Consider the following 22,437-nt stretch of genomic DNA (forward strand, 5'->3'; position numbering starts at 1 on the left):
TTGTCTTTCAAGAAATTGCAGAAATCGATGTCAAACAGCGGGATGCGAATGCCGAGTTTTGTGAATATGGCTGATTATTCGTACACGTATCAATGCAGTGGACAAGCATACATATCAATTCTTGAAGAAATAAATGTGCATTATTTTCATGCCAAAATTTTAAAGCAGATATCAACTGTTACAAATAGAACACATATCGGTTCACCGTATCAATTATACCAAGTCTGTAATATACCTTGAATGAAATACTGGGTCAATCTGTGGATTGTCGTTTCAAGATTCATGGCGATTTCGAACATTGTCATTCACGGCTAAAAGTCGAATTTCTCCGTTAAGGGGCCATTCAAGTATATTAGTCACCTTATAGCAGTAGACGTTTCAGGTAAGCGTTAGCTATCACAGGAAATTCGAAGTGAAGTGCGTGCTCAAAGCCAATACACCGCCTGCTTGAAAATAATGACAAATTTTCTTTAAAAAGAGGTGTTAATAGTGCATGATTTGCTCAATAATAATATCTTAGTAAATGTAATGTTTGTTGCGTGTATTTAAGAAGAAAGACAATATATAGTGTATTTAATACTCAATGAACAGTGAATTCACGTTTTACTGAACATTTTAATGTCTATTAATAATCAATAATAATTAATATTTAATAAGGTAGGAATAAATTGACCGGAATATGACTACGAATAGTAGTCCACAAAACAAGCCACGTTACCAATCGTTGTCACTTATAGGTGTGGGATGAAAAAATACCCAAAACATTTGTTAGTCAATACTTGATTGGCTCCATTAATCGGTAAGGTTACGTTCAAAGTGAGCAAGCTCTACATCTGCAGAGGGGATGATGAATTCATCTTTACATTGAAAATATTTGTCAATTTGACGTAGATATTCGATATCAAGATTGATTTATTATATTGCATGCATCCTGGTGATTGATGTGGCGGAATTCGAGTTGTAAATCCAAAATAAGCGTAAAATTGAGAAACGTCTTTATAATCTCAAATCTTTATATACCTGTGTTTTATAAGTCTGAAACACGTTGAGTTATTTTTACTGGCAATGGAGTTACAGATAAAATAAAGTGACAATGCATTATCAGCAATACGTGATACACGAATATTGTCAGATTTTAGAATTTTCCATCTAACAACTGTGATGCTAAATCATAAAAAGAGCGAACGGTGAAGATATGATTATTAATAACGTTGATTCAAGGGAATCGAATATTCATGAATCATAAGTAATTGGTTCGAACACTCCGAATTGAATACATATGTATACTTTATATACATAATTAATATAACACTTGTCATTATTTAGTTTATAGTCAGTTAATTTTAACCCTTCAACCTTGCGGTAAGCACTAAATCTCTAGTATACATACACAAGTTTTCTAATGCTGGATCATTTTTATCAAATAAACTGTTTCAAATTCACCCAATTACGTACACGCATGTTTGCCCATGTAATTATAAATACAACAATGCTCAGGTAAGTGTAAATAAATTGTTTCTCAAAATTAAACTTCACGAAAACCCACGACTTACGCGTTACTTGTCTTCATCGCTGCAGAATACCGCTGGTAATAATTCTGTCATTCTGAAACCGAAATCAATGACGATTAAGGATGTTGATGAGGAAAATTGGAATGTAGTCGATCGACTCAATTTTTTACACAATATTGATCAATATTAATTACGTTGTTGTGGAAAACCTCAGACAGATAGATTCCGAGTACTTGATAATTGAAGTTGAACTTTTTATACAACAGCGTTTACGGTGGAACGTGACGGACTATGCTGCGAATGCCGCTTACCGTCAAAATCACAGACAAAAAAAATGTACAGGCATCTCAATGAAAAACTATCCAAATGGTAAATAGTACTCTAAAAGAAGATGTTCGTAAAGTATGTAAATCTTTGCTTGTACACACAATCAATCCTAGAGCAAATGCTCGTAAAATACTTTCTCGGAATTGTATCATTTTGTTCACTTGAAAAAAGTGATTGGATGACAAACGATGCATATCACATAAGTAATTTGTCGAAAACCTTGACGTTGAATATATTTTTTTTTTCTTGTTTTCTATTTCTATTAGTTGAGAACAGAGTTGAGAACCGTCGTTTAGGTCCGTGTATAAGCATAGACTTACCCCTCTCGCCGCCTTCCCCTGAGAAGCGCTCGCCATCCTCCTCAATTTCGATCAATAAAAACCAAAATACCTACAAACTATAAGGGTCTATAAACGTATGAAAATTAATTTTAAATACAAGACCTGCGAACGTGACTAAAGTGGCTCGTTGGCAGAGAGCAGAGAGTTTGTTCGAAGATAGTTACTGTAAATATATTACAAAAGCGTTTCTATTGCTCTGGTAATCACGTCATGAGTGAACTTTTCCGCTACTTCTATGTATATTGATAATCCCGAATCCCTATTACATGCAATACTAGTATATATAACGCAGAGGGAAAGAAAGACAATAAAAACGGGGAACTCGTGTGGCAACTACACTGAACAGCTCTTCGCAGTTTCGGATTAAGGTCGTGTAGCAGTCCAACCCTTACCGACCGAGCAAACTCACCCGTTTCTTCGAATATTTAATTAACGAATGAAATGAAAGGGTTAGAATTTCGACTATGCATCACTCTTACGTAGAGGAATTCAGGACGGCTGTGGTTTTCAGACACGTGTTACTATTTTCACATTTTCCCTAGTTCAGTGGTGAAAAAGTACAAAGCTGAGATACTTTGCGCAATTACGGAAAGATTGAGGAGTAAAATGAGCCATCTTGACACTGTTTTCAAACAGTATTGTTGCCGCTAGACGAAAACTAGGAAATACAATAATTTCGTACATAAAAGATGGTCTATTCTTTACGATTTTCGGGATATGAGTAACCTGAATTCCGATACGAAAGAGCGATGCACCGTCGAAATTTGAACCCTTTCCTTTCATTTGTTAATTTAATATAGGAAGAAAACGGGCAAGTCTGCTCAGTCGGTAATGGCAGGATTGCCACATGGCCTTAAAATAAGAAATAGCTGACCCTTGATACGCGTATCCCCCGATATCAGCTTTTTCCTCGTCTCCTACGCGCTGGATTTATAATATCGTGTGAGGATTGCCCGATTCAAGACAGCTCGATATCTCTCATTCGACAGCCACGTGACGATGCAGTGAAAAAGAAAAATAAAGAATACCGTACGTTCAAATGACGTTTGCGTATGGTAACTACGAAATAAAGCAAAGAGAAAAACATCTGCATCATCGTTCGAAATTTTGAAATCGCCGCTTCAAAGCCGTTGGACTTGCAGCAAGAAGTAACGTCCTAGCGACTTTTTCATTTCAGGATTTCCATTTTTGTTAAGCTTGTTTCGACCGTTGAACTGCGATGCTCGCGATAGGAAATCGCTGCGAGTACTGAAGAAAATGGAAAACATCGTGGCACTGACCTTTATGCCTGCAATCCGTGCAGACTCACCCAGTACGACGGACGGTTAGGCTGCATGTATTTCTACAATGTCACTCCTCGTTCCTACGTAGTTGGTACACGCAATGCTGGATTTAAACAGCTGATGATGCATACCGCGGTTGAAGAAACATGCACTCATGTCAATTGCTTCAAAGTCCGTTGCGTCGAATCTGGAACAATGACAAGCCTGCAGTTGGTTTTCCGTAATTAAATCGTATCGCAGGCGCAAGTTTGAGAAGCTCCTTACATTGTATACACGTACCTTGTACCTCACTGTCAGCACCGTGAACAGCTGGCGATTCTTGGATCCTTGCACTTTACTGCTGGAGCATACTTCAACGGTGTTTAAACGATGCAATAATCCTGATAATCTTTGGAAACGTTCAAGTTTTGGAAAGAGGTCAACTCGGTTCAGCGATGCACGGTTTGTTCGAAAAGTGAATAATTCTGAAGACAAGTCACTTCGGTAATGGTAGTAGCCTCCTTTCGACAAACTCGCGAGCATGCCGAAGGATGAGTGGCACACGCTGCACAACTAATAATCTCCATAAGACACCGTTACCAATTTACCGTAATAATGATCACCCGTAATCACCGTAGGCAGTTGTAATTTGGTCGGTGTTCACGACCAGCGCGGCAGCGAGAACCAAACCCATGTAGTGGTTGGAATATCGAACCTCGTATCGTTTGATAAGTTCGTGACCAAGGTACGTTTAATAATTTTCAAATACCAAGAACCTCGTACCGCCACGGTCTAAATCCATATAAGCGTGTTGTTGAATTACGTGCCCGACCTTTATTGTGTATGACAAATATTCATGTTTGGCTGACCCGTCAACTCTCGTTATCTGTTCTACATTGTAATCGTATTTACAAGGAGAATCTAAACATGCAATTATATATACGGTAGAGGGCTGACAGTGACCGGGGACGTTTATCGTGACATTTCATTTCTTCTTTTTCTTCTTCTTCTTTTTATCCTCACTTTCTCTCCTTACAGTATTATCTGAATTCCAGCGATGAGTGGACAAAACGAAATTGTACCGACAGGGAAAAGCCCGTGTGTACTCAAAGTCATACTGGTCGTGTTTTACCTCGTGCTATTCGTCCGCACTCTCTCAAAGCTTGTCAATGATGCCTGAAGCGGTTTCTCATTGGCCGATAAAAGTCTCGCATGTATGAAAGAAGAAGTAAAAATACAAATCAAATTCGGGGGCATGGCGGTGATGTAAGTATGCGCACACTTATCTCTTACTTAACACACTATACTCGAGCATCGCTTGGCATGACTTACTATCGTATCAATTAACGTCGTACGTGTTACATTCTTTTCGTTCTTCGTCTCTTTTCCAAAAAATTGCAAGTTTCTTCCAAAGCTCCTCCAACGCTCCTCGGGGTTAACAACGTGTGAATTACAGCCTACATGCACATGCGTTACAATTATAGAGACCATAAGTATCGTTTATAATTATAGACATTTGCCATTAATGACCGTTCAGCTACCCGGACGGACATTTTTTGTCTTGCGGACCGTTTATCGTGGCAGAAGTATAATATAATGTTATCGCTCGTTATCCAAATATATGTCTGTACTTGTATTTATACACATTCCAGATAGGCGGGTAAGTGAGGGCAAGATCGAGGGTCACCATCGAATGCATGTCGCTTCAGTCTGTGCCAGTCGCTTGCCTGAATTGCAATGCCATTAGATAATTATTTATTGACTCGTTCCAACTTTGAGTGTGATCGTTGAAGCTTGTTGTTTGTTTGTTTCTTTTTTTCTCTTAAGCTACCGGAAGTTCGGAAGAAAAAGAGGGTTATCGACTGTTCTGCACTTCGTCATGGCCACGGCCTCGTTCAATCTTCTAGATTTCCTGGGTTTCCGGTTCTTCTTTTACACCGCGGTTGGATTTTTCATATCAGTTGCCGTCGCAATACCGATCCTAATTTACTATCCTTGTAAGTGAACAAATTAATCTACATTTTATCTGACCTCCTCAACTCGTATCTATATAAGAAACGAGAAATGATTTTAGAAAACCACTGAAAACGATTCAATTTACCTTCCGTGAATTTTAAACCTTATCAAAGGTTTTATCTAGGATATTTCCGACACTGTATATTAAACTGACAACAGAACTTTGTACCACTTTCATCAACTTGTAATATAATAATCGATAATCCAGGTCAAATGGCCGAATCCAAGAAAAGATACCGCTAAATTATAATTTCAAAACGCTTATCTTCATTCTATTACTGTATGCAGAATTATTAATTGCTCGTTATAAACTTATGTAAACAGTGTATAAATACTCCGAATATTAGTTAATTAAACCAATTAATTCTAAAATCTCATACTGCCTCAAATTTCAAACTTTGTGACCATTTCATTCCTATACCGTACAGTTTCAAAATGGTCGAGGAAGAGCTGGCTACGGTTTATCAAGTGGAGATATCCAAACTGGACAATCGTCGAGGAAGTATCCGTCAGAGGAATTCTGGACCAGGGAAGAAATCAGGTAACGAAACCTGGATGAACTCCGGTTCATCTCACTTTTGAACAAAGTACATACCGTGAATTATTGATATTCCAGCACATGATTTAACCTGATTAATAATTAATCGAATGAATAATCGAACTGCCTGCTTAGGGTATTTACACGCTGCTGTTGCAAGGAAAGTCCATCACAGACGGAGTTAGAAGCCACCTTCTGCAGCTCACGTCAACGAGACCCATGCTGCGATCGGTTCTGCGAAAAATGTGGGGATTTTACGGTTGGAGACAAGTCGACGAGTTCAGGGTCGAGAATCACTTGATAAATGCTTCGTGTTCGTTCAAAGGCAGACCGATCACAGAGTCGAATTTACAGGTGAGCGAAGAGCGAAGTTTTTAATTGCGAAATCCGAGATTTAATGAATTTGTTTGAACAGGAGTTTGTCAACGACGTGACGTCGAAGTTTCTCTCGCCAAATTTCTCACCCTGGCAAGTATTCGTCGCGACCTGTTTCCTGAACGGCGAAGAAACGAAGGTCTGCATCGTTAGAGTTCACCATCTGATACTGAGACGCGAGCACCTGACCTTGGCCGATTTCTTGCCGCTGAAATACTCTTCGGAAAATTGGGAGTACCAGAAGAGCGATTCTCCCCTCACAAATCTCTACTCCGAGCCATCGGCCTTGCCCCGTTTGCACCAAATGCTCACTGAGAGTTTCAGCAACTACTGGAACGAGTTTCTCTGCAACAACGACCCGGCCGAGAATCCGGCGATACTGAAGAAGTCGATCGGCGGCTTCCAATGCGTGAAAATCGGGGTGATAGTGTGGGTATCGACGGTCAAGGAGGTCACCAGGTGCTACAAGAAGGTCGACGGCTTCCGTTTCATCGAGGTCTTCGCCATCCTGCGACGAGAAGCCTCGAAGAGAAACTTCCGGACCTCGGTTATCTTCTGGGCTTTCATGAACGTCGTTAATCCCGTAGAAATCTTCTACTCAAGCATCCACTGGATGTGGTACATATGCGTGACGTTCATCCTGAAGACGCCCATCCTCCTCGTCCGAGAACTGAACGCTCTGCGTTCGTCGCAAAAGCACTTTCACCCCGACACCCTGACATCGGTGTTGGCCTGCTACCTGCCGCTGGTGTTCCAGACGATCGCTGAGCTCACATCGATAGCCGCGATCGTTGTAACAGCCCCGAAGCTCATTCTGGAAGAGCTCTTCTTCAAGTCCTCGGAGACGAATCACTTGCAGACGATATCACTATGCGGTAGAAAAATCGTCGCGTGGTCCGAGGAGGTGGAGATCGAAACGATCAGCAAAATATCAAGCGTGACCGGAGCATCCGAGGCGGAGATTCTCCTCGCTGCAACCGCTGCGTCCTTCAAGGAGTACTTCAAACAGTCGGGACTACAAACACCGGCGGAAATACTGGTCACAGCAAAGTTCGTCAGTCAGAGAGCTCTCTTCCTCAGGAATCAGGAGACCAGAGGTGTCCTGTGCCTCGGACTTCCCACCAAGACACCTCTCCTCGATGACAATCCGCTCGAGACGTTGCAGGTAAGGATCGCTATCGATTCTACGAAATGACGAGAAGTACAGCTGAATTCTCGATTATCGAACAGGTGATTCAGGAGAACGTCCACAAGGCCAGGTCCAAACAAAAAGCCACCTACGCCATTTCAGCCGCCGAATCGTCGACCGGTTTGGTCTCATCTTACGTACCTTCGATCCTCCTCAAACTAGCTCTGCTTTACCTCACGAGGAGGTACTCCCTCTCCCTGACCCACGTGGACGGCGATCTTCCCGTCGAAGGCGTCGACGCCGCCATGTACTGGCGACCTCCTCAAGGATACTGCAGTAAGCGATCACCGGAGTTACATTTGGGATTCGTTTCCATCGCTGTTCTATTGACGTTATCACGCCATTCGCAGGTATGTCGGTTACGCTGCACAGACACGGTGGGGGAGTTCGACTGGGAGTTATTGGAGACGCGATGATCGGGCCGCACCATTTCCTCATCACAAAGGCCTTCCGGAGGAGCGTCCAAGAGTTGGCAGTCACCGTTGGAGTTCCCAGGACACCGAGCAGGAGTCGAAGTCCAAGTCCAGCCAGTCCGCTGGGTTCAGCGAGTCCTACCACATCTCCGGGGTATTAGGTCAAAGAATGGTCAGTTGGGAATTAGGATGGGGATAACCGATCTTGAGTAACGGATCAAAAACGGGTTCAAACGATCCCTGCACCGTCGATATTAATTCTTGCTTCCGCATGTGGAATCTTCCATTTTCGAATTTACAATTGGTACTGAGCTATAAGGCTGTGAGTTGTAACGTGAAGCGAAGCACCACTTTTTTCTTACACACCAGAAATTGGGATAATTTAAAATCTGTCTTCAGGAGGTTGATATTATTGTATAAGTATATAAATTGGATACTGGCACGGTAGTACCTACGTTAAGTTTACGAGTAGAAATAAAAATTGAGAAAACAATCGTTTTTTATACGTGACTATAATCGCGTAAGTTTTACACCGTATAGTACAATAATGGGAATTATACAATTTTTTGATGAGTATACCTATAAGAAAAATTATCAACGCTGCAGGTGCCGCTGGTCGATAAACATTATGAATGGGATCAGCGAAAAATCCTAAAACTGTAATTGTGTAATGCAGTTTTTTACAATATTCAAGATTCATGGTTGTAATTTACATATACCAATTCTATCGTCATAATAGTTAGTATATGTGTGATATTTTATTCACAGATGCAATATTGTTATACACGTTATTGAACAGATTATTTGACTCATTTCACATGGTAAATATATGATGAATTTCAACTTTTATTTTGTTATCATTATTTTTGATTATTTTTTATTTTATTTCTTTTTTAATTAGTTAATAACACGTTACTTTTTTTGGTGACAACACGGTGACAAATTGCTATATTTATGCATAAAATTTATGGCAAAATTGTTTCGGCAATACATTTAATATATTATATAGGTATAACTACACAGTTTATGCCAATCTGTTTGGAATGAAATACACAACCTGTTTTAGAAGCAACGCTGGGCGAAACTCTGATTATGGATAATCCATTACGTACAGGAAACTTATAGCCTCACAACCTAAGCCTTGTGTATATTCTCGAGCTGAATATGGACATTATTTGGCAATGATACCTTATCGACAGCATTGAGTACATACGAGGTAAATAAAGGAATTGAACGAGTTTTGAAATAAAACATTATGCTTGGATATTAAATGAACAATCTGTTCGCCGTTGATTGATTAATTAATGAACAGATTGAATTTTGTTATAGTGGTTTTAGTTTTTATTACATTTTATACTGTTTTTTTTTCTTCCTTTCGAAGGCATAACGTTTGTAAGGTTTCAAAAACTTTATTTATAATTCTAGTCTGTTTAAAAAGACGAAAATGGAACATGTATCAACGACACTTTAATATAATGTACGTATAGAAGCTAAATAAATGAAGATTCGATAAACTATTCATCTCCAGACCCCTTAAACGAGCTTTTAGAAATAATTTGCTATTTAAAAAATTATCTGTTCCGGAATGGAAGGTTCTTTTCACGGTATAAGATTGAAATATGTATAGATCGAAATTCGTGTATATGAAATACAATATAATTATACGTGTACAATGTATAGGTAATATTTAAATACATATATATACATATATATATATATATATGATTGAATAGATCGAAGGCAGATGCATTATTCACTCCCTTTCGTATCCTCTTCTATTTTAATTATTACTGTATTTCGGTATCGCTATAAGCGTATAATTGGATCAGTTCTCGTTTGCACCGTTTCGAAGAGGAAAAAATCACTTTCTTTAATTGATTGCCAGATAACGGCATGTACAAAAAAAGTTACACCGTTCAACGTTAACATGTACTTAAATTAATTAACACTCACTCAAATGTTATATGTATACATCTCTATGTATCCGCGCAGACGTGAAATTTTTTCCAATGAAACACAAGATATGAAATTGTAAGAAATGTATAATAATAATTGATCGATGCTTATTGTATAATCGGAAATTACCGATCAGAGATTAAGACACATGAGTATAGGCCGATTGAGTTGTAAAATAGTAGAACGAAATATTTACAACCAATCAAGAATTTGATATAATAAAATCTATCAATAGTAATATATACTAATATGCCCCGTTCTCAACCACTCCTATTTTATTTACATATCGATTGACCTTTTGCAGCAGGCCTGAAATAATTCATTTATTCTTTAACCAATAATATAAATGAGCTAATGTTGATTTTTTATTCGATTTTTTGATGAATGCTTACTATCAAATCTTACCGTCAAGACACCGTATGAGATCACGACTGAAATTCACCCCCTCTGAAGAACGATACAGGATTGAATAAATAGGAATGTAAAATCTGATCACGATTTTTCAGTTCAAATCATCCCCTGTAAGTGCGAGTGTTGTAAAATTGGCGATGGGTTCGAGATTTTACTACCGTCAGACTTCATGGAAATACAGAAGTGACCTCTAGGCTTCGGGGTCTCTTTCCCTATCCATTTCTACCGGACCCTTGCCCCAGATTCGTCTATTTTTGGTGCAGGGTATGACGCCCATGAGAACCCCTGAAACTATGATCCATGAACCAGCCAAGAGGAATGACAAGTGCCAAGATTCAGTGATATCGAAAATGAGACCAGCCAACGGCGGTCCTAATAGGTTCCCGATCCCCTGACACAACAGACTGAGACCATAAGCGGTGGTGAATCTCTCAAGAGGTATCAGCTCGACCAGTATAACCGGCGTGAAGCTGAAATTACTCGCGAAGAAGAGACCGAACGCCGCGCATATGACAACGAGTAGCCAATAGTACGCGGTGCATACCGACATCAGTATCGTCATTATACCGCAGGCGATTAGGCACCAGGTGTATGTTTTGCTGACGTTCATCCAAGGCTGATCACCGGCCCATCCAAGACCAATCTGCAAACATAAGACGAGGGTTGAGGAAGAACCAAACGGAATCCAAGTACACTCGGTCGACTCGTTTTTCACAATTCCATGTGGCATCTGGTTCTTGTTTTGACCTTGTCCTGATCTCGAGGTTTTTAAGGACACACGTGGGTATAGGGTTCGCACAGAACAATTCCAAGTAACAAATTTCTCATCCGTCAACATTATGTCGCCGGCATTAATCACTCAAATGATAAACGACATCTCGACAAGTGAGTTATACCTGCCTGATGACGAGTACACTCACCATTCCGATAGTATTCGTGATACCGATTATGCTGAGCAATTTCGCGGCATCGTCTTCGGTGTAACCGTTTCTCGTGAGGTGATCGGCAAGGTAGAAATAAGGCACAATGAACCATGTGAAAAGGAGGATAGTCGACAAGGAGAGCATGAGAAAGTGCAATTCCAAGAACATCGAGAAGTCCATCATTCCCTTGAGGAGCTCAAGCAGCTCACCGTACCATTTCTGAAACGGTAAAAATTGGTTTCCCGATAGAGGACGGATATTTCTTGGTGAACATCCGTTTCGTATGTCTACGAACCTCTTCGTTCTCTTTGGCAAGCGTCGTCATACTGTTTCTGTAAATGTCGGGACAGCTGCTGGCCCGCAATCTGTACTTGTGCAAATTCAACACCGCCCCTCTGTACATTACCGAATTCCTGTGTACCCGAATGTCTTTGAAGTAATGAGTATTGGTGTTGAACTGCCGACGCAGCCACGGAATCGAGTCCGTTCTCACGACCGTACCACCAAATCCTGGCAGGTGGTGCCTCGAGTGCGTTTTCGCTTTCTCAGCCTCAGCCATCTGGAGAAAAATTGGAATCGGAATGAGGGAGTGAAAAGGTGAGGGATTGCACTTGGCAGCACCAAACTCGACACTTTTTCTCACCGCATGTGCAAGTTCCTTGGCAAGTAACGGGTTCGTCTCTTCCAAATCTTTCCTGGACATTCGTCGAGTTGCCAATAACTTTGTTGACGCATGCGTGGATCCGGGACGAGAGTCCTTGGTCGGTGCAACGGGCTTGGCTCTTTCCGTAGCTTGCTTGATCCTTTTCAGAGGAATAAGAAGTATGCTGTTTACTTGATACTCAAAATGGAAGTTCAACTAGAGTATGGATTTACTGACGTGCAATTTACTAAACAAGGCTAAATAACTACTTAATGTGCTTGTTCTTACTAGCGATGCAGTTTTTGCAGAAACAGGTAAACCATGATATAGGGTAATTTAACTCAGCCATAGTGACGGTTAGTACGTTAGTTATGCGTGCTGAATTAAAAATCGCAGAAGACTCGAGACGCATTTAGGGGGCCCAAAAAAAGTGTACATAGCCAAATAAAAATCCAAAGAAAACGTAAGAAGCGTTCAGTCGTTACCTGGAATGTCGAGATTAGTAAAACAGTGTTAGCGAAAATAAAAAATTGTGCAGGATGCAGATATCAGACCAGGTATGTAACCTCATGGACATCGTGACGCCAGTCTTATTGGTGTTGGAAACTTCGCCGTTGGAATCAATCAGCTTCTTATCAGAAAAACTTCGGCACAATAAGAGACTTGGATAGTTCTCCAGTATAACGTTGTAGAGTCTTGAATTCCCCGAAAGTGATTCGAGGACTTCGAGCGGTACCTAAAAACGTGATCAGACATGATTGGTATGATATCCCGACGATGGTGAGACTGGGAAAAGAAGCCCACCTTCTCACTCTGACGCACGAAGGTCGGCAGGTTGACGACGCTTCTGAAATTTCCACCCCGAGCATTCGGCTGGGCCTGAGTTGTGGTGCTGAGGCTCTGGAGAAGATATTCGGGCGCCTGACCGCTCTTGAGGAGCTTCCTGAGCTCCTCGACGCCGGGAAAATCATCCACGGGGCTGCCGGATGAGCCGCCGAGTTCAGACCAACCCGTTGACTTCTTGGGAGATCCCATGGTCCCCTGTTTCCGCTGTTCCTCGATCCACCACTCTGGATCCCGCATGACGGCGCCGCATACAATGAGGTTGAAGAAGGTTCCCGAGAGCAGAAGAGTGGTCCCACGCCATCCGTACTCTCGAATTAGGAAGGTGGTCAAGGGAGCGTAGACGAAGGTCCCGATACCGGTACCGCAGGCCCCTAAACCTACCGCTAAAGTGCGCTTCTTGTCGAACCAATAGGCGATGCTCACGACCGCTGTTACGTAACACAAACCCAGACCGACGCCCGCCAGCACCCCGAATGTCAAGTACATTACCTCGATGGACTGAGAAAATGAGCTCAGAACAAATCCTATCCCAGCAATGAAGCCACCCAGGATGGTCATCCGCCTGCACCCGTATCTGTCCACCAGGGCGGACATTATCGGCCCGGTAAGAAGCGGCACTGCCATGAAGAGCGAGCCGATCCAGGCTGTCTTTGCTTTCGACGCCTCAAACTCGTGGAGAAACTCGATGTAGAGAAGGCCAAAGCTGAAGGAGATACCATCGGCGGCCATGGATATCAGTAGCGACGCAACCACGACGACCCAGCCCCAGCCCCCGTCTGGGATCTTCGACTTGGTCTGCACCGCGTCCCCATCTTCGTCGTATATTTCCAAAATACTCTCCGAGTCATCTATGGAGTCGAAGTCCCCCGGATCGTAGTCAAGGTACCCAGGGTTCCCGGTCACCGTCGTTTCCGGCTCCGAGTACTTCCTGTGCACCAGGATTCCCTGCGTTTTCTCAACCCCCTTCGTCTTCTCGCCGTCCTCGGGGCTCTGAGGGCCCGTTGGACTCGGTCCCACTGTCAGGTTCGGCGAAGCAGTGAAGCTCTGCGTCGGCGTCGGTGGCACCCGATCCTCGGTGTTGTCGGTTCCGGGACTCAGGAGGGTTGGCTTGTTCTCCGAGTCCTGGTCGAGCCCCAAGGATTCAGCGCTCGGGTCGATGGTCAGGGCAGGCGTCGAGGGAAAGAGCAGGTCCTCGGTCCGACCACTATCCTGAAGGATGCCCGAGCTCCTGGACGTCAAGCTCTGATTCTCGCCGCCCAATCCCCCCGCTGACACCATTTTTTCTAGGCCTCTTACCGGGGAGCTCGGAAATACGGTCGGGCTGTCGTTCTGCCAGCCGACGATTGGGGCAAAGCCCTTTTCTCCCGAGTACTCGGCGTTGTTGTTCCATATTTTCTCCTCCGTCGACTTCGACAGATAAGAGTCCTTAACCATGTTCGCGTGCCTTGAAGCATAGCCGTGACCCCCACCGCCACCATCTTTCTTCGTGTACAGTCCCTCTTTCCTCGCACCACCGGACAAACCAGCATTGTTGTTACCCTTGTACAGTCCGTTTTGGGTCGTCTCGACTAAAGATGGATTCGCCGATTCCGATATGAAGTTTTGATTCTTGTCAGCCATGGTTTGAGATGATTGTGGCTCCGTTTCAGTGGGACCAACGCCGCGGCCAGCCTTTCAGGCCGTGTATCTTTATTGCCAGTACACGCAGGACTTCGTCACCTACCATAAGGCCCTGCGATTGGGCCTTGTCGCAGTTCGAGACACCTGGCTGCTTCAGCATACACACTTCTTGACGCGCCGTGCCCTAGAAAAACCAATCTGATCAGGAAGACGTGGTATTCCATCATACGACCGACCCAGACTTTTCGATTTCGAGATTGAGTTCTCTGTGTTATCTAGCATGACATGCAATAAGAAGCCACGATTTCTGTCAAAATGTAACCTCCATCTTCCATCTTCAAGCAAGAAATATCTTTTCCTTCAGCATTTCAAACGTCACAGTTTCTAGCCTATAGCTTGCAATCTACATCATATGGTTAAAAGTCATATAACAATAAAGTTGTCGCCTTTGAACAGCTATTTCCACGAACGTGAAAAACTCAGTTCAACTGTCGAAATTGAACTTTTTTCCAATAAAAAATTATAAAACTTCATTTTCTCCCACGTAGCACACCTTTCACTTTTGAAAAAAATCAGGGAAAATTCTGCCGTAGCTAGCGACAGAAATTTTAAGACCTCACAAAAAGTGGTTAATCTAAACGTACCGAAAATTCAGACATTTATAACTTTATGCTAAAGCAAATAATGTGAGCGTAATTACATGACATCGTAATAAATACCTGAGAGGTGACGATTAAGCTAAAAATAATCGATGCATCGAATATTCGAGTCCAGAAAAATAATCAAACACGACTCGATTGAATCGGTAAAAATTATTCAATTAATCTCTTTTGAACCGCGCATTTGAAACCAAAATTTCGTAAATACGAAAGGTAATCCTAATATCGGAAATTTTTTTTGACAATAGACATTTTCCTTCAGATTATTTCTCAATTTCTAGTGAAAATATTCATTCATCTTTCACTTATTATATCAAATGTGTAGGTACTCAGTAAGTAAGATAATGATAATAATTGATACTTTCATCACATAAAATGATATTGTATTGCATCGTTCATGGGAGGAAAAAACAAACACCGATTGTGTGTAAAAACAATCGAATCGGTCGATGAATCGAGTTTGATATAATAAATCGATTATTTTTCGTCATTTTTACTCAGAAAGTCTTTAGGAAATATAATTTGTTTGCCTACAATAAAAAAAAAAAAAAGTAATAATACAAAAATATTCCCCATTAATTGTAAGTTGTTGAATTCAGTAGTTTTTTTTCCAATCGTCATTACTAAGCTGCTTATTTTTAGAAGTGAGAAATTTCTTTCCCAACCGACTGCAAAATGTGTGGATTATAAGCGTTTAATATTCATTTTACAAAACTTTGTCGATATTCGTAATCATAATTGCAAGTAGCTCCGTCGTTTAAGGGTACAACTTTATTTTTATACCAGTTTTGAAGGAGATATCTAAAAAAACGTCATCAAAATCTTGGGTTCTTCGAGTAACGCTACATCGTGAAAAATCAAACTCGAAATCGAATGAGTTGAGGGTTAAACGTTGGGTAAAATAGCGTGGAATTTCTTACACGTGTAATTATATACGATATTTACGAAGAATAAAGTGCGCATATTTAAATACAAATAAAACGATTCAAATTGCAAGCTTAAGATTAAAAAAAACTCTTTACTCACCATCGAGGCAATGTCAAATGAAACTTGGCAGAATGGGGCGTGCAAGAGTTCAGGAAAGTGCGTACGGTACAGACAGTGCGTGAGCAAAACCATAGGAGAAATAAATAATAAGAGTAAAAATATAAAACCCAAATTAATAAACATATGCTGCTGAAAAAAAAGAAATTCGCTGAAAAAGGAATAATGTAAAATATAACCTGGTTTACAAGATTAAATCAGTGTGTTGAGTAAAAATTGCGTTGTAGCTGAAAAATGAGAAGAAGCTGTGGAAAAGAAAAAATTGCAAAAGAAAAATATATATACATTTATACGTACATAAAGGACATGAAGAAAATTGAGTCGAGTAAATATGAGCAAGATACGTAATAAAAAATAGGTGAACGAGTGCGTGACCCTGAAGTCGAAATCCTTAGGTGTATCATGGATGGAATAAAAAGTTGAAAATGTTGTACAAATATGTGCAGTTTGATGAAAATGAAAAAAAAATTTACGAGAATGGCTTAAACCGTATTAAGATTGCCCTTTTCTCCATTATCGTTTTACGTAAATTTGTTCAATTTAAAACCACCCAATGCGTCATTCATTTGATACTTCGTGCGTGGGCTGAATTTAGTTGGCGTGATTCGAATGGGCGATAAGACAAACGGCCGTTTGTCGTCATTAACGAACATAATTGCCGAAATTTATTCCAAGGTGTGATAATCAGGATTGTACAAACTTGGGAACGATTTACGAGTTGGCATCAAACGCGCGGTTGTAATTATCTGGTGAAAACAAGTAGCGAGTAATTAAGGGAAATAGATTTCTCTCTCTCTGTTTCTGGCCCACCTATCACTCCGCCTCTGTTTGTCTATTACGAGAAAATTCGATCGTGAGAAGAAGTAGAGAGAAAAAATTAACGAATAGCGACAGGTGCAGCACGTGCATCCGACTGACCTTTGCAACCACAACGTTGTTATTGATTTGCTACGTCTCTTCATGCGGTGTCGACGCCTATGAAAAACTCCTCCGAAGAAGGCGCATTAAGATATAAGATGATTAGCCGCGTTGCATTACGATAATTCGACTACCTACATCGCTGGGAAATATTTCATTACTTATAGTTGGTAAAAAAAATTACCGCAGAAGGGGTGTCGTTACGGTAACGGTTTAAATATTGTTGGAATTGGAAGAAATTTTGGTACAAGTGATATGTTATTTGGTGATTTTAATTGTTATCATTTTTTAACCAGAGACATATCGTCTTGCTTATAGAACATATATGAAAACAGTCAAGGACTGTGCATTAACTACAATACGCAATTTCTATCGGTGAAAGCTTTTAGGCCAATGAAAGCCCGTGACTGATTGTAAGCTCTAATCACCTTAGACGCAATGATCATTTGCAAAGTGCTGCCCGTTCAGGGTCACTAATGGAATTTGACCTTCGTCCACACCCTTCAGGGAAAAAAGAATAATGGGGTGTAAAAACGATTCTGTTTATCAAGGGAGAGCCGAAGTGAAGGGAGGAGATTGGGAGTAACCGGCAATCGTGTCCGGCAGCCGATTTCCGGGGAGTCAATTAGTTCAAACGTCGTTTTCGAACCTTGTGGTAGGAAAAATTGACTAGGATAAATTCCGATTGCGTTTAAGGTTTGCGGGCAGTGAGTCTTGGTATACGTGCAGTCCGCTTCGTTACGCAAGTATGACATCAGTAAGGTTGAGAGGGTGGTAAAAGTGGGTGGAGAACATCGTCATGGCAACCGACTGGTCGATTTCCACGTCTCCAGTTCGATAGAAAAAAATGGAAATAAAAACATCATGGCTAGTGAAATTTTCGATTTTCTTTGCGAGCTTTCGTACGAGAATCCTCGGAAGCTGTGACTCAGGATCGTTAAATTCCTGCGGTAAAAATCGAGGATCAGAAGATTTTATTCACCAATTCGGAAATTCGTTTGACAACTAGTTGAGCCTAGATTAAGTACTTTTGAAAATGTGAAAACTTTGATGCGCGATTTTCATTCCCCCTCTGTTAGTCCTGTGTATAGAAACACTAGCCGGGAATTGATTTTGCTATAATTAGCCCTGTTCCATTCTGAACCTCCCTTCTGCACGCCTGACCTGACCTTTCGCTTTACTTCCTGCTATTTTACAACAACTCGGGATATTTTTATCAGGGTCACGAAATGAAAGGCTGTGATATGAGTGCAAAATCGATGCGTTGTCTCGCCTTAGATGCCTTAACGTCGAAGGTGATGTTTCAAAATGCCGTGAGGAATAGGTCAGCGCCAGGGTGTAAGCCACGCTGTTAAAAAATTCTGTACGGAACTTCCTACACTGTATTGGAAGTTTTATTCAGATTCAGAGTGAATCCACAATTAATTCTGTGAAATTTTTATTTCAGAAAATCCTTCTGATCTATCCCTGATCAGCATTCGAGTATCTTTTCATCGAAATCAAATTTGGAGTAAAACGGTGGTGATAATGCAAAGACTTTCCATCGGTACCACAGATGACCTTTTTCCCTATCGTCAATTGCAATTTCTCACTGAAATGTATAAGGCAGAAAAATAATTCATACCTGTAGTAAAACGAAAATTATTCTACAATTAGTGTAAACGAGGATGCGATAATTACGGCACGAAGAGTCGTTAACGAGCCTTGAGACTTGGTTTACGAGACATATGATCTGTCAAAAGTGGAAACCAGTAGTCTGCGAACCCTTATCTTACATAGATACGGGCTATGGCGTCGCGTATCGTCCATAAATCTAGAAGAATTATAAAATCACTCTACGGTACGATGCCAACTCAAAATCACTCCTCCGTCTCGAACAATCAACTGTCTATCTCTCCTTTTACGACGTCGATAAAAAATTCTTCTTGCAAATGTCAATTTTGCACATAATATTGTAGAATGCTCTACAAGGCTGACGATACGGATGGTCAGCCGTCAGACAATTTTACGTCTTTCATAAGGAAAATCAGCGAATTGAGCACATCATTCAAACTAATTAGAACGTTGAAGTATTCAAAAATCGAAAGCTTGCAACCTTTCGGAACAATGATTGAATTTGAAAATATCGATCTAGCACAATTATTGAAAATAAAAAAAAAAAAAAAATACAACACGGCTTGAAAATAAATGAAACTGTACAAATGTCATGCAAAATAATAATGTCAAACGTAATAATCACCTCATAATTTCCGCTAAACGGGTCTTTATAGGATTCTGTAAAGCGAAAAACAAAAATGAAAATAATCAAAAAAACATGCAGGCATTACCACTTAGTGCTCAATTTATTCACCAATCTTATTATCGATCTCTTAATCATATCAACATTCTGTGACTTACCACAAACAGCCTGGATTGGATCCCTTTCGTATTTCTATCCGCCAGTGATTCAACTGACAGTATAATCAACTCTCAGGACATTCACAAAACTTCTTTTATTTTACCGTGCAGTAGATGTTTATTTTTTCTCGAACTGCTCAAAATTGTTCAACTTTTCAAATTTATTTAAGCTTACGTACGTATGTTATTATTTCTATTATTATTATTGTTGTTTTTTTTTTGTTGTTGTTATTATTATTAACGTTACTTTGTTGTTAATTTTATCACAGTGATTCTCAACAACTGCTCACAGAGTTGAGGGAAAGGCAACCGTATCAATTGGCCAACGAGTTTTCCGTTGATGTAAAGCTACTATACTAATATCGTATAATTTATTATTCGATTGCTGTACGCAGCGTGTAAAAATTTTCAATTTTTCTCCAAACAGAGCTCAGATTTGCAATCGATTACCCTACGTGAATTCGTGGGTACGTTATTTTTTCATCTGCCAATGTTTTGACCGTTAGAAGACCACGTTTTTGCAAGTCCGGGGGTTCGACGTGCGAGACCAGTAGAAGTACACTGAGTCTGAAAGAGACGAGCAACCACCTGACTGTAGGCGCACACCGCCCATTTATAGCCTTGCGCAGATCTCGAATCTATGTTATTTATTGTCACGGAGGTTTACAGCTTCAGATAAGAGGCTTGATTCGAATCCTCATTTAAATAACGAGACCAATGTCCTCCGATGCTTCGGGGGAAGGTGAGGGTAATTTTTTTTCATCAAGGTTCAATTCAACTAACAATGTAAACACCGAATCTAACCAGCAGAAGGTTCTTCAATCTCACACGAAACCACGTTCCAGTATTGCCGGCAAGAAAATCGCGTGCCGGTTTCATCGATGAAAACTTACGAATATACGCCTCTTCCATATTACTTCCGAGCGATAGGATCTCTCCTCAAGACCTTGACGTCCCCCCTGAAACTCGAAGGAAAAAATATATTGTGCAACAATGAGGCAAACTAGGTCTTTTCGAACCGAGCGTGAGTTTGCAATATCAGTCGTAGGTCAGCCGAAGACGAATATTGAAAATACGCGAGGCGAAAAGACCGTTCCCTCCTTGTTGCACACGATTCTTAATACAGCAAGAGTATGTTACGCGTTTTTCACAAAGTACGAAATTGAGGTTAGGGTCGCGTAACGTCAGATTTGGTAGCGACAGCGCATGCGCGCAGTACAGAAAAAAATCTCTTTAAACTCCTAGGACATAAAAGTGGTCTTTTCTGTACTCCGCGCATGCGCTGTCGCAGACTCGCTCGGCCGTCATAGAAAAGGGTGCTTCGTGTACGGAAAACACGCATGGAAAAACGCGTAAAACGTGCTTTCTTTGTACAAAGTCAGTCGTGAAATCGATCCGCGTACCCGTGTGGTTTTTTTTCTTGTCATATAGAAACTCTCGCGGAAATATAGAATAATAAACAAACTTGAAATTTAGAGAAAATTCCGTGGCGAAACAGGTTGCAAATTCCTCGGACAAATCAATAAATCTTCACTGGTCGTACAACTACTTGCGGAGCATGTTACAGATACGTGTGAGTTCACAAACGGTTGTCGGTGATTATTCATGATGCACTGCCGGACGTTGCAATTGGCGGAGTAAAAGGTGGTCGATAAGTATACTTTCGAAGAAAAGAACAACGAACCACTGAGCAAATTGGCTGGAGAAGCTCGAGCGTCCCTGTAATTTTGTGTCTGCATTAATGTGTGGTTCCGTAGATTTGCAGTAAAGTTTCGATTCCGCAACAACGAGATTTAAAAAAAAAGAAAAATTCGGAATGAAGTTTGAATCCATTTAGTGCAATCTTTAGTAAGTTAATCATTTCACGAAATTAAAATACGCGAGCAAACTTATTTGCATACTTTTTAGCAACTTACTGTTAAACATGCTCTCGTTTTTCTCCGTTGTTTACCGTCTGTCAGATAACGTTTGAACACCGTCGACTTCTTCAACTATAATGTATAATCAACTCGAGTTTAACCATTTTGCAAAACAAGTTCGGCTAATTGGAAAGTTTTGTAATAACAAGGAAACTTTTAGTTTTGTCCATTGGATTTGAAAACCGCGAAAAAAAATCACAAGAAATCTATCTGACCGCATCCAATTACTGCCTCAAAAAGCAAACTTTCACATTTTTAATATTTCGCTTCCGCGTTTTCTATGCTTTTTGATTTCCCTGTGTTCACTGTTATGGCATCTAAGCATTTCGGGTGTTTAATGTCACCCCAATCAACGAATTCGTCAAAAGACTATTAAATTTTATACAAGGTTCGAAATGCTTACTGCTGAATTCATTATAGAAGCACATGGAATAAAATATCGTCTAACTTAACAATTATTCAAACATGGGTTATTCTATTATTTCATCTGAATCTCGAATTCACGTTGTGAATCTAAATTCCAAGCATGCTTCACAATTCTAGCGATATCTGCTTCAATTATTCGCATTACAAAATCTTGTGACTGTTTTTATATAGACTGCATACATCTGCATGTCTGAAACTTCGTCGCCGTTAAATACCAAAGCATTGCGTTGAAGTGAAAAGATACAATTTCAAAAGATGTCCTTTCAAATTCAAGTCTCATGGAAATTCACACAGAAGTTTCTTTCAATATTAATTGTTTCTTCGCTGCAAACAGTCTCAATTTCTATATCGGGCACCTGCAAAACGAGGAAGAGAAATTGTTAGATGATAGTTTCACTAAGGCATTTTATAAAAATTCGCATTCCTTCAAGATTTTTGATGTCGAGGTAGCCTTCCTTCTTTTCTATGTGATCCAATTATCCTTCGAATATAATCGCAATGTTCATATAACCATCCATTTGCCCCGGAGAATTTTTTTTGCCTCGGTTACCACCTGACCAAAATCTAGATAAGTACGGAATGAAACTTATAAAGTTAATTGTAAAGATAAATATAACGAATATAATTTCAAGGTTATAGATTAGAAATACATAAAGCCATAATTTTTGTTCGGTATATATTGTATAATAGAGAGCGCAAATAA

The 22,437-nt window shown here is 40.5% G+C and overlaps 2 protein-coding genes and 1 long non-coding RNA gene across 9 annotated transcripts; 1 reads left to right on the plus strand and 2 right to left on the minus strand.

Moving 5' to 3' along the window:
- Positions 1-18: 18 nt before the first annotated feature.
- LOC124176811 lies at positions 19-2,673 on the minus strand. The gene is made up of 2 exons (XR_006869471.1): positions 2,159-2,673; positions 19-1,605 (listed from the first exon to the last, which is right to left on the minus strand). It is a non-coding gene; the product is annotated as an uncharacterized LOC124176811 (long non-coding RNA).
- Positions 2,674-4,048: 1,375 nt separating this feature from the next.
- On the plus strand, positions 4,049-9,482 carry LOC124176808. 5 transcript variants are annotated; one of them, XM_046558516.1, is made up of 8 exons: positions 4,049-4,186; positions 4,497-4,707; positions 5,269-5,438; positions 5,886-5,998; positions 6,131-6,349; positions 6,411-7,535; positions 7,601-7,835; positions 7,910-9,482. In XM_046558516.1, the coding sequence occupies exons 2-8, from the start codon at positions 4,658-4,660 to the stop codon at positions 8,131-8,133; spliced, it is 2,136 nt and encodes a 711-aa protein (XP_046414472.1). In that variant the 5' UTR covers positions 4,049-4,186; positions 4,497-4,657; the 3' UTR covers positions 8,134-9,482. The 5 variants fall into 5 exon arrangements, with proteins under 5 accessions (XP_046414472.1, XP_046414470.1, XP_046414473.1 ...); XM_046558514.1 differs by having other exon boundaries at positions 4,070-4,186; positions 4,480-4,707; XM_046558517.1 differs by lacking the exon at positions 4,497-4,707 and adding an exon at positions 5,094-5,101 and having other exon boundaries at positions 4,089-4,186.
- On the minus strand, positions 8,910-20,019 carry LOC124176807. Of its 3 annotated transcripts, none has more exons than XM_046558509.1 (8): positions 19,390-20,019; positions 19,232-19,266; positions 12,710-14,555; positions 12,460-12,641; positions 11,906-12,065; positions 11,558-11,821; positions 11,260-11,481; positions 8,910-10,982 (listed from the first exon to the last, which is right to left on the minus strand). In XM_046558509.1, exons 3-8 carry the CDS (start codon positions 14,369-14,371, stop codon positions 10,530-10,532), a joined length of 2,943 nt encoding a protein of 980 aa, XP_046414465.1. In that variant the 5' UTR covers positions 14,372-14,555; positions 19,232-19,266; positions 19,390-20,019; the 3' UTR covers positions 8,910-10,529. The 3 variants fall into 3 exon arrangements, with proteins under 3 accessions (XP_046414465.1, XP_046414467.1, XP_046414466.1); XM_046558511.1 differs by having other exon boundaries at positions 12,472-12,641; positions 19,390-20,018; XM_046558510.1 differs by lacking the exon at positions 19,232-19,266.
- Between the last annotated feature and the right edge of the window lie 2,418 nt (positions 20,020-22,437).

Source organism: Neodiprion fabricii, chromosome 2 (genome assembly GCF_021155785.1).
Source record: "Neodiprion fabricii isolate iyNeoFabr1 chromosome 2, iyNeoFabr1.1, whole genome shotgun sequence".
In the NCBI taxonomy this organism is placed as follows: domain Eukaryota; kingdom Metazoa; phylum Arthropoda; class Insecta; order Hymenoptera; family Diprionidae; genus Neodiprion; species Neodiprion fabricii.

What these genes read in the sequence shown, in the direction of transcription:
- LOC124176808 (XM_046558516.1), top strand. Translation starts at nt 4,658, where the DNA reads ATGAAAGAAGAAGTAAAAATACAAATCAAATTCGGGGGCATGGCGGTG. An exon ending in TGGACCAGGGAAGAAATCAG is followed by an intron (nt 5,999 to 6,130) that starts GTAACGAAACCT and finishes CTGCCTGCTTAG; the next exon opens with GGTATTTACACGCTGCTGTT. An exon ending in ATCCGCTCGAGACGTTGCAG is followed by an intron (nt 7,536 to 7,600) that starts GTAAGGATCGCT and finishes ATTATCGAACAG; the next exon opens with GTGATTCAGGAGAACGTCCA.
- LOC124176807 (XM_046558510.1), bottom strand. Translation starts at nt 14,371, where the DNA reads ATGGCTGACAAGAATCAAAACTTCATATCGGAATCGGCGAATCCATCT. An exon ending in TCGTGCGTCAGAGTGAGAAG is followed by an intron (nt 12,642 to 12,709) that starts GTGGGCTTCTTT and finishes TCACGTTTTTAG; the next exon opens with GTACCGCTCGAAGTCCTCGA. An exon ending in CCAAGGAACTTGCACATGCG is followed by an intron (nt 11,822 to 11,905) that starts GTGAGAAAAAGT and finishes ATTTTTCTCCAG; the next exon opens with ATGGCTGAGGCTGAGAAAGC.